Source organism: Anomalospiza imberbis, chromosome 1 (assembly GCF_031753505.1).
Source record: "Anomalospiza imberbis isolate Cuckoo-Finch-1a 21T00152 chromosome 1, ASM3175350v1, whole genome shotgun sequence".
NCBI classification, from domain to species: Eukaryota; Metazoa; Chordata; class Aves; order Passeriformes; family Viduidae; genus Anomalospiza; species Anomalospiza imberbis.
The window spans coordinates 144606925-144618512 of record NC_089681.1 but is presented as its reverse complement, the minus strand read 5'-3'; the positions used below and the strand labels follow the sequence as shown (position 1 = coordinate 144618512).

The following is an 11588-nucleotide window of genomic DNA, read 5'->3' as shown; positions in this document are numbered from 1 at the left end:
TTTAAAAGTCTTGGTTGACATATTAATAAGATTTGGCCTCTTGAGCTTAAAAGACTCTTTTTTCTTTTTGGTATAGCTTGCTACAAGGGCAAACCCACTCTGATCTGGAGTGCTCCCTGTTACTGATGCTTCCTCCCTGGCAGACCCAGCCTGGTCTCTTTCTGACAAAACACTGCTCAAGGATCAGAGAAATGTATCCTTTTGGTGAAGGTGGGAGTATTTTCCCAAGCATCCCTCACTCTTCACCCTTGTCTGCATACATACAATGCAGGTTAAAATTCCCTTTGAAGAGCTCATCTCCTGAGGGCTCAGTCCTCCTGGGAAGGCTCCTCTATCCCACTGAGGAAGCTTCTCAACCATGCCTGTCTCTTGGGAGGAGCCTCTTGTGCTTCACAAGCTGAAGAGCCAGACACTGATGGAGGGCGTGTGGGGATGAAACGAGCATCACCAGCCACTTGTGGAACAACGGATTTTCTGACTAAACACAAAGATGATTTACAGAAACAACATGCCCACAGAGGCTGTAGTACCTCCATCCTTCCAGATACTGGGCACTTAACCTCCAGAGGTCTACTCCAGATGTATTTCTGGAAATCAGTTCCAGAATTCTACTTGATGACTCGCAGCAAAGAAAGCTGCACAGTAACAAGTGGAGGCCATGTGAGCTTGACTTCCGACATATCCCTAACTGATGGAATGTCTGCTATTAGACATGTTCTACATTTACCTTTAAGCAACTACTTTAGCATAACAGGTTTTCTACAGAACTCGAGTTTTGTAGCTTGTATTATGGATCTTCTGTGAAAACATGAAAAGTTATTTTTTTTCCCGAATAGAGAGAACAGGATCAAATGGAAACTTGAGTATTACAACCTTCCACTAAGGCAAAAGCAGGATCCTAACAGCAATGCTGTACCAGAATACTCCATCAAAACCCTTTCTCTGTCACTAATCACACACAGTAACATCTGTGCAAGCCAGTTGGCTCTGGACAGCTCCTGTGGTTCTTGAAAGACTATTTCTTGGCAGGTTGTGTTTTTCACTCTAATTGAAAGGTTAATCAAATCAGTCATACTTGTATGTTGGCTAAATAAACACACTGTCTTCACTGATCATGAAACAGATGCATTACCACTCATGTTTCCCATGGGGTTCATTTGTTCCATGATCACATTTGGTTTTCTTCAAGCTTCTCTATGCAGTATCTGACAGCATTTTGGATAGTTTTCATAAGGAAATTTACCTTGCAGATGCTACTGCATTCACATGTCTTAACTCTTAACAGCTCTTGGCAAAGGTATTACATATCCTCATCGTTGCTTCATAGTAGAAAACGTGGAGGAAGCCAATCCTACAAGAGGCTGAGAACTCCTCACGAGCATAAATGCATTATGGAGTGGAGCAGTCTACACTGCTGAGGCTGGAACTGCCAACACATCCAAACCTGTATTCCCTCTGCCTCTCATCTGCATCAAGCTGTTTTAGCAGGTCACTTTAGCTCCTAGGACCCAGTGGGGCAATGTCATGGGCCTTGAGCCCGATTTTGTGCACAACTGAGCTGACTCCTGACACCCGTGTCCCTCTGAAAGCACCACTTACACTTGGTAGGACAACACATCTTTGGGAAGGCAGGCAGAAGACTTGCTGAATGCACGACAGGTACAAAATATGCATTCAAGTTAAGTTCTGTATACCACAAAACTGCCAAGCATTCAAAAGCTGCAACAGCTGATAATTGTTTTAAAGGAAAAGGCACTCAAAAATCTTCCTGCCAATTGGTAATAAGTACAATGAAGAAAATCTCTTCATTCAAAGAGATTAACACAGATTTAGATCATTTCAGTATTACATTCTTAAGTGTGAAAAAAGGTGCATTTATTTCTCCAGTAAAAATAGTATTCATGCAATGTATTACAACGTTCTTTAGGGTGGGATAAACTTTATTTATTTTCTGTGTTCTGAAAGATTCAGATAACTAAAGTACTTTGTTGAACTGTTGAGAGATGTGTCTCTGCAGGGCTCTTTAAGTCAGGTTTCAGAGATGTTCTCTCCTTCCACTGACAGGGAGACTAGACTTGCCAGGATCCACGTCTGAACAATTTAAGTAATTTGTACCACAACTCATCAACCAACAGTTAACTCCCCTAATGCAGTCCCTTTTTTTTTTTTTTTTTTTTTTTTTACTATTTTTAAAGTTAAAGCACAAAATCATCAATTTCCAACCTTAGGTCTCCACATTACAGACTTTTCCTTCATTTGTCTCACAATGAAAAGGAAGCTGCACTTCAGAGAGCTGAACATCACACTAAGAATAAACACAGAACCCTGACATTAGTAAATAGCATTTGTGAAAAAGTACCATTTCCTCCCATTCTTACCACACCTTTTGAACCTTTCATTCACTTAAAACCATTGTGACCAGAGTCTAACATTCTCATTTATCTCACTTTGCCACCTTACAAAAGTCACACTGGTAGAAATGTTACCATTCCTGTGATCCTCAGGTAGCCCTCACTGCTCCCATAAGAAAAGCCAAGCACAGGAGCAGGTCAGGACATGGACATAGCTGAGGAACCAGAGCCAGCAATAAAAGGCAACAGGCACACAGTGACCTCTGTGGGACCTCACTCATCTTGACATTTACTACCACCGTGTTCTTACAGCAGCAATTTGTCATTCACTTAAGCCCTTTGTTCAACCAAGGCACTGGGAGAAAGGCAGCAGAATCAGTAAATCCCAGCACCAGCTGGATTTACACTTAAAGCCACGGCACAAAAGGAATTTGAAATCAGTAATTTCCCTGATGGGGGAGTGCAGATACTCACTTGTCTATACAGCACCAGAGTTGAATTGTCTTGATGATCAGAAAGATCATAAATGCTTTTAGGATCACTTTTTCATCTACTGGAATCTAAACTGATAAAAATGGTCAAATCAGATTATTAGAAATGTGGGTGTTACAGGAAATACCACTGAATATAGATTCAGGAGACTGTTTTTTTAATATTTATTTAGTAAAACTCACTATACAAACAGAAAGTTATCACAACAGTGTGGAATATGCAGGGTTATAGTTTCTCCTTCAAGCTCCTTCTTTGCTTCAGTAAAAACACATATATACATTTACAATTATTTCCCTTTAAAGCACTGGGATTCATATATTAAAACATACCTGGTAAAATAAGCTTAAAATAATTTCACATTGCTTGGAAAAAGATTTGAGTAATTTACTCTTACCAGAGTGCCATTGTTGCACAGTATTCAAAAAAATGAACGACCACTAAAATATAGAGTAAAACATTTAAAAGTACATTTATTTCAAATGTGGGCAAAATATCAATATAAAAGAAAATAGAGTATAAGAAATAAAAATAAAGTACAAAACATTTTCATCTTCGACATCCATAATTTAATAGATAGCAAGCCCTTTTATTTTTACATCCAAATTACACTTTTGGCTGTAGTACCATAATTTATTTTAAAATGCTTAAAAATGGGCTCATCATGATACCTAAAGTGGGCTCTTTTAAAATGGTAGTATAATACAAAACATAGTAAATTATGTTTCAGCATAATAAAATTACACATCCTAAAAAAGATGCAGTTTATTTTTGCTTTCCTGCTTTAAACTGCTCATCATCCCTAGGAAAACAGCTGGAAAACAGCATCCACAGGAAGTTCTAGTTGCTTTGTACAATGGCTGAACTGCTAGATATAATGCTCCAAGGATTCCAGAGCAGTAAGGCATTTTACTATCCATCAAGTAAATTTATATGTAAGCTTGTTAAGGAAGAACAACTGTAAGAAATGAAAATAAGAAAATACAAATTCTATAAAAAACATGCATAAAGACACAGAGGCCTTACTGGTCCCTCCACTGCATTTATCAAACAGGGTCTGTAGTCTTCAGAAAAAGTTGCTTCCCTCATCTGAAAGTAACTTGTGTCAAATATTTCCCTTAATGGCAAGTTCTTTTCCCACTGCTGAATATTCTACTATTTACTAATTTATTCTACTGTTTACTAATATTTACTACTCCTTTGTGACCACCATGCCCTCCTTCTCCTTTGAAGTATTTCCCATCAAAAAGAAAAACTTTTAGTAAACCATACTCCCCCTAAGCAGCAGAATGTCTTTACACAAAAAGGATATGATTCATAATCCAGTGTTTGAGTAAGCACTCCAGTCAGGACAAACTCAGCATTGTGGACATCTGGAAATATCAGAATTCATACAGTTCACACCCTACACAGAAATTCTGCCTCATTCTGCAGGTGTCTCACACATGACACTGCACCTGGCACAGTTACTAAATACAGCACTTTTTGGGGCTCTACACTAAAGTGAAAATAACTGAAGTGAAAACCCCTAACTCACCTGATGAATACTGAGATGGTGCCCTAATTTCAGTTAGTTTTCTTTTTAGTAGCAGGTACAGGGCTGTGCTTTGAATTTAGGATGACAATAATGTTGCTAACACACTGATGTTTCAGTTGTTGCTAAATTCAAAAGTTTATGGTGCTCTGCTTATAAAATAACTCTTAGATATATCCAGCAAACAGCTGGCTTGGATTTCTCCATAATTTGCAGGACAGTCCCTGTATTCCTCTATTAGTATCTGAAAGGTTCAAAAGATCTCTGTATCTGTATAATAATAATAACTGGGAAATAGAAAAAAAAAATATCATAGTAATAGTTATACTGTTCAATCACAACAAAAGCTTATACCTACCTATGCCTCGTGCGAAATATTCTCGACATAAATGAAGGTCATTTTCACAGGAAATCAAGATGATCTCTGGCAAACTCTAAAGGAAAGAAAGTAATGGTTAGATCAGAAGAACATGGCAAGGTATTATAAATAAATTTTACAAAGCAACACTCAACATACTTTATTCTGCTTATGCTCCATGAGTTTTCGAAAAGAAGGTTGTTTAGATAATACTTTTCCTCCTGCACACTCCACAATAGCTTTCATGGTGGAAAGACTGGGACAAATTCCAGGTGTAATGTAAAAGTATTTTCCCTAAAAAGAGAAAAAGAAGAACAAGAAAAAGCATTATTATGTTTACTGACTTCTGCAACACATGAAGTTTTAATGTCATATGACACTTCTTTTAAACAACAGGGCAGGCTTTGCAAACTGAGGTTGGGCTTATGGACACAGATTGATCAGTTGATCAGCTGTCCTTAAGTACTGCTGATGTTTCCCCTGGAGGGGCAAATGCACAATTTTGATGAATTTGAACAGTTCAGGTGTGCCTATTTCCACATTTGTAAAGTAACAAGTGCAGCTTCGTAAGACACATAAGAACAATCCTCCTCGCTCTTTGAGCACAGGGACATCTCTAGTGTTACAAAAGAACTTTTACCTTTTAATTAACACCCAATTTATTACTTCCTGACAAAAATTATTCTACTACTTGACTGAGATAGGTGACCAAATCACAAAGTAGATTATCTCTGTTTATCAGCTAGGAATAAAAAAACCAGAAAACATCTTGCTATTTAATCTCTAAAACTAAGAGCAAAATGTAGAATTTAGGCATAATAGAAGACATAGATCCTTACTCATAACAGGTAGAAAAAATACCTGTTTTAGGTGGTTTACCTCCATAAACAGTCTGTAATTCAGTTAGGCTGAAGAATCTTTAGCAATTCAGATCTCCAGATACCTCTCTGCACTGTAATGTAATTTTAACCAGAGGCATGAAAGCACCTTGCACCATCCCAGCAAACAGCCTGGTGGAAATGCAGTCTCCAAGGAGATTCACACTAGAACTCCCTGAGGCTGAAGGGCAAACTCACTCTCAGATTCCCATTTTTATGGGCAAGTGCTCTGACTATAAGGCTGGTGTAAAAAAGAAAAGAGAAAACAAAGAAAAGAAAGTCCCTTCCATAAGTGGCTTTTTACAAGTAACAGAGCAATGTTCTAAATTTTGGAAGGGAACAAATATACTGAGACTGTATGGTTATCATCTACAGGATCCAATCATTCAGAAGGTTTAGATCCACCCCAGTGCTTAGGCAGAAAACAGGCATAAAATCAAAATGAAAATTTACAGCAAGTGTTTCATGTTATATGCCAGCCTGCTCTACTGCTTTCAGCTATAAAACCGGTGGTCCCAATGCTGAAAAAATTAGGTTGAAAAGCTCCCAAGTAATTAAATGCTGTGGTAAACTGCATACCTTGAACAGTGGAGCTACTTGTGCTCTCTTTAGAGACTCCTCTAAACTAAAGCAGAAAAGCACCTCAGCTTCAGCATCTCTGAGCACGAAGTTCTGCTCATCTGAAAAAGAAAGACTGATGATGTGGCACACAAAACACAGACAACCCCACGCTCAGGAGGGAATCTGAGCAGAACGTCTTGGTGGCAGAGTAGCTCTGAATGGCAGATATCTTCTAGAATTTAACATGATTAAAATATCCCTCTTCACCAGGCTTCTTACAAAGATGACTACCAAATACTTGGATAATTAAACTATGTTTTACACTTGCATACCTAACAACAATCACTGTCTTATCAAGTGCCTTTTTCTAACTTATTGGAGGTACTTACAAATTTTTATTTTTTGATTCTCTGCAAAGGAGAATGATCAAGCAGAAGGATTAAGTTTAAATTCAAATTACTGTGACCACCTATGGGAGCCCAGAAACTCTCTTCAAGTCCTCATACAATATTAACAGAAAGAACTTTCCATCTGTTTAATTCGTCCTGTCACTTACCCAATTTTTTTTTTTTTTGTTATTAGGGATGTAATTTCAGTCTTTATCTTTCCACAAAAGCTATGTCAAACACATTTCTAAATCCAATTTAATCCAAAACCCCTAAGTCTAAAAACCAAACAATATACCGTGAACAAACTGCTCTTTCCAAGGACAACTCTGACAACTTGCAAGAGACAGTGTTAACACTCTTCCAAGGGACAAAAGAAACAATTAAGACAATTTTTGTAAACAATTGCCATATTTTCCATCATTACAGCAGGTACAAAACTGAAACCAGCTCATTAGCTACAAATCAACCTAATTTCAGTAAATAGGTAAAGTACTTCAAGTACTACATCACAACAGTCACCCTAAATCCCCCTATTTTTTTTCATCATCTAACAGTTTTCAAATTAATCAGTTTCTCAGTTCACTGGTGCTGAAATAAGGAAATTACCTTCTTGAGATTTCTAAAAATGTTTGCTGGTTTATTAGTTAATGATCCATAGATTCAAATCTTGCAGTGGTTAGCCCGAGATGTTATACATTTTCTTCTCACAATTATATAAAATGCACAAAACAATCATAAACCAATTAATCACCCTTTCAGAAAGGGTGAATTAAAAAATAATGCAGCCACAGGTAAAAATCTACAAAATGGCTACCCAAGAAAGAAATACAATACTTAACAATATCCAATAATTTAATGACCCTAACACAAGCTTTTAAAGCGTGTTTTTCTTTCATTTAAGGGGAAAAAACTGTATTAAAACAAATGAAAACTAAATGAAACAAAATATTCTGCTGAAAGAGAACTTGATTAAAAAAACCCACATAATTCTTGTGATAGCTTTGCTTAAGCATACTAAGACAGCCTTCTAACTCAAGTGGAATACAAACTAGCTGCTAATATCGTTCTTTAAATCTTTGCAAATTATTCTTCAAGAGGTGTAAACAATGACAATCAGATTTCCTGTAGAACTAAAATTTCTGCTTTCAAAAGCTGAACTCTTTAGAAAACTGGTAAGAAACACTGAAGTCAGAAGACAAAACAACAAAGTGTATTTAAAAATGTCAATGAACATTTCTTTTACTACAGGAATTGATACTAATTCAACTTACCAACAAATTTCTGGCATTTGAAACACTCTTCTAACCACTCTGGAGTTACTATGTGCTTGACTACAGAAATTGCTGTCAGGAACTTGACAGTTCGGGTCACTTTACTGGCAACTAGATGGGTACATTTCTGGGCAGAGTCTGCTACCTCACCTCCAAGGATATACAGTTTCTGAAAGTTGTACAAAACACAAACCAGAATGCAATAGTTGTTAAAAAATGGAGGAAAAAAATAAGCTAAATACCGTATCATCACATCAAATAAAACTAAGCTCCTAATGAAACAGTAAATGTAGATTTCTGTGTTACAGTGATTCTTCTACTCAAGTTGATTAATTTTGACAGAATTTACAGCCACTGAAAACTCCAGGTATTTCCAGACATAAATATCACCCAGCAAGATTGAAAACAATTTCCTGCTTCTGCAGTTTTTTGATTTTGGGTTGTGCTTTTTCTAAGCAAGGAACTAACTGTGCAATAGAATTATTTTTTTTTCAATGCAACAGGATATTAAATTTTAAGTTAGCAATAATAAGAATTTATAATAATTTTGCTATTTTCTAGGGAAGGTACAGTACACACTGTAGCTACATCAAACTTAACTTTGCTAGGCTTTTCTTTAAAGAGAAAAGCATCTCATGAAAAACACATTTCACATGCATTTTTGATGATACTGAGCAACTATTCCCTTTTCCTTGGTTTAAGCCTCCAAACTCAAAGTCACAGTTGCTATCTTACCAATTAAGCCAGTCATTATCTGAAGGAATGAGCAACACAATGAATGAGCTGGTGAGGCACATCAAATTACCACAGGTGTTAGAGATAGAGTGCTCCCCTCATAAAAATTTCAAGGATGAAAAAAATATTTGGACATCTTTATTAACTATGTACCCTGGATTTCTGATTAAGACAAACATTTTGTACAAATAAATAAAACCCATACCAATATCTATAAGCATACATATTTAATAGTTTTTATTGCATGAATGCTTGGGAGTCCCAAAGCAAAAAGGCCTAAAGGTTAGTTAGGTTAGAAGGCCTAAGAGGTCTCTGGCAGCCCTGTGCACTCCACTGCTCTGATAATGATGAGCACACAGGACAGACAGGGACAGTGCTTTTAGCTCTTCTCTACCATGATCTGATGGTGTACATAAAGATGACCCATGAAAATATTATTCAGTGACTCTGAACATTTCCACTATTTACTTCCTTCCTGGTAATAAACACCCTGTGAACAGGACGTGGTACCCTTCTGAAAGGCAAAGGCTGCTTTTCTATGCTCACCTCAAGCACTTCTACCTGTGAGTGCAGACCTTGCAAGACTTCCACTCTGATGTGGAAGGGACCCTTGGGCCATACAGGTACAAAGATTACTCCTCCATGTCAAGGAGATGAGGAGTATCCAGCCTCAGTTAGGGATCCAAACTCCACAGAGTTTTGATAGCATCAGTGCTGCCAGGTTTACAGTCAACTTCATAAGACTTGAGGCTGAAGTTCATTTTTTAAATTTGTGAGCCATAGCTGTTACCAAAACAGAGTCTCTGTATAATTAACCTTGTACCAAAATGACAGAAAACGAGAAGTTCGTACTGGAACATTATGAGATACACTGAAAAACATTTTATGTCCCAAAATAGTCAATATCAGGCTTCAAATGCACACACTGCAAGAAAAAAAAAAAGCTTCTGAAGTTGAAACACTTTAAAAACAAGTATATGTGTAATAAAGAAAATATTTTATATTTTTGCGGATATCCAAGTGTGTATTTCTAAGAAATGTAGTAGACTCAAAAAAGGCCTCATTTACTTCTCATTATCTGAATGTTATAAATGATGTACATTTAAGTTTTAGTACAGCTTTATTAGGGAACTGAACATCTCATACTTGCCATAAGCTTTGTCATCAGCTGTCTTTGAAGCATTTGGCACTACAGACAGCAACCCCACTAGAAGAATACTGGGTCTTATCCAGAACAACCATCACTATTTTTCTTACCTAATTTTGGTCATGAAATTTGCTAATTTAAAAACAAATGTGGAAAGGGCTTTCTTGCTTTTTAAAGCAGTCCTACAAAAAGAAAAAGCAAGTAGCACAGTAGTGTAAAGTAGTTAACTAAAGGAGAACAGCTACCAAATAAAATTCATTTCACATAAACCTGCCCCAACCTTAGGGCCGCTAAGTACTGGTTTTTATCCACTAGGAATATGCTTATCAAGTCTTAGCAAAAAATCAAAATCCATAAAAAAACTGTCAGATGTTTCAATGTAGTTAACAAGAGATAAGCCTGAAAGTCACCTTAATGTACTGCTGCACTTGCATAGGTTCAAATCCTGTGAAGAGCACCATTGGTGTCAGCTCAGGGGTGAGTTTTTTAGTAGGTGGCGGCAGGTCTTCAATCCTACAGAATATGGGAAATACAGAATGTGACATTTGGGCCTAAGGCTGCAGAACTGTAATCTTGAAATTAGACATGCACACTTTTGCAAGTTTCACCAACAGAATGACCCAGATGAATGAGAATTAGGCAAAACTTTTTCTGAAAAAAAAATCACCATGCAGAGAACACGACATATTCTCCCCTTTCTGCACTCTCCCAACTCTCTTACTACATCACTCTCTTCATTATTGTTTTATTCCTGCCAGCTGAAGAACGGGCAACATCCAAAACCCACTGACAGTTATTTCACTGAGCAGGGCACAGGATGGTGCAGGCTGATGGGCAGCTGACACTTCTGAGGAACAGTCAGTTAAGGACTACAGGCATTGACTCCTTGCTGTTCTTACCTTGCTCTTTTGGAAGATGGCTGAAGACTGGATTCATTCTGCTTTGGTTTCAAAGGCAACCTCACACCCTGAAATCAGACCAGTTACACGTTTAGATCTGAATTAAAGAGGGAAATCAACTTCTATCCTGAATTAATCACAAATGAAAATTTCACCCTGCTGAATACATGGGGCACCTACTACTGACACAACAAGCCCAACAGCAAAGCTGAGCATCAGCCAAAACTTCACAAACTTAGGAAACCCTGGAAGTGCACACCAAATAAAATATTGTGGGACTTTTTTCCTTTAAATAACACTGCTAACTATCAACGGAAAAGCCAATTAATTAAATGAGGAGACTGAAAAGCCTGTCCATTTGTTAAGTACATGAAGACTACAATATTCTTCTTGGTGCTAAATTTCATGGAATGGTAATATTCCAGAAAATACAGTTTAAACTCAAGTTCCCTAACTACATAAACAGAAGCTGGATAGAAAGTGTCACCTCCCCAGTACCAAATCAGCCTCTAGAACATGTGCCCAAGGGTGATCAAATGTAGCTTTTAGGCTCTGCTTGGTCTGAGTAACTTGAAACCACAGCTCCCAGGTTCAGGAGTGTGTGACATCTATTTCTTTTTAACCTTCAATACCTGAAATTTAATGAAGAATGCTAGAGGCACAAGACCAGAGAGACGGGCAGCATTGTACTGGCCTTGCTGTGAGAATGTTCCTTTGGGAGGAACAAGCCACAGGGGTTTGTTCCCTGCTCTCAGGCCAGGCATTTTTATGCTAGACAGCACACAGTATGAGCAGCTGGAAAGAAAAGTGCACACATTCACATTTTGATAGACAATTCAACTATGAAAATACAAGACATAAATGGCATCAAAAGCATCTGACAAGACAGCTGTCCTCAGAAGAAGACCCCAAACCCCAAGACAAATAGAAATGCCTACTGTGAAGGCAGTGAAGTACCTTGTCTTCCCTGACACTT

General features: G+C 37.6%; 1 protein-coding gene across 3 annotated transcripts in view; it reads right to left on the bottom strand.

Moving 5' to 3' along the window:
• Nucleotides 1-2993: 2993 nt before the first annotated feature.
• The window catches only part of PAXIP1 (PAX interacting protein 1), a 31242-nt gene continuing 22647 nt past the window's right edge, over nucleotides 2994-11588 (bottom strand). For 2 of the 3 annotated variants that reach the window (XM_068174706.1, XM_068174696.1), the window contains exons 14-21: nucleotides 10613-10680; nucleotides 10124-10226; nucleotides 7832-8000; nucleotides 6190-6290; nucleotides 4892-5026; nucleotides 4733-4808; nucleotides 4154-4213; nucleotides 2994-3776 (exon numbers count right to left, since the gene is read on the bottom strand). In XM_068174706.1, the coding sequence (XP_068030807.1) occupies nucleotides 3760-3776; nucleotides 4154-4213; nucleotides 4733-4808; nucleotides 4892-5026; nucleotides 6190-6290; nucleotides 7832-8000; nucleotides 10124-10226; nucleotides 10613-10680 (729 nt within the window). In that variant the 3' untranslated portion in view covers nucleotides 2994-3759. Of the gene's footprint in view, nucleotides 3777-4153; nucleotides 4214-4732; nucleotides 4809-4891; nucleotides 5027-5593; nucleotides 5852-6189; nucleotides 6291-7831; nucleotides 8001-10123; nucleotides 10227-10612; nucleotides 10681-11588 lie in introns of those variants that run through there. The other variant, XR_010993933.1, reaches the window with a different exon arrangement.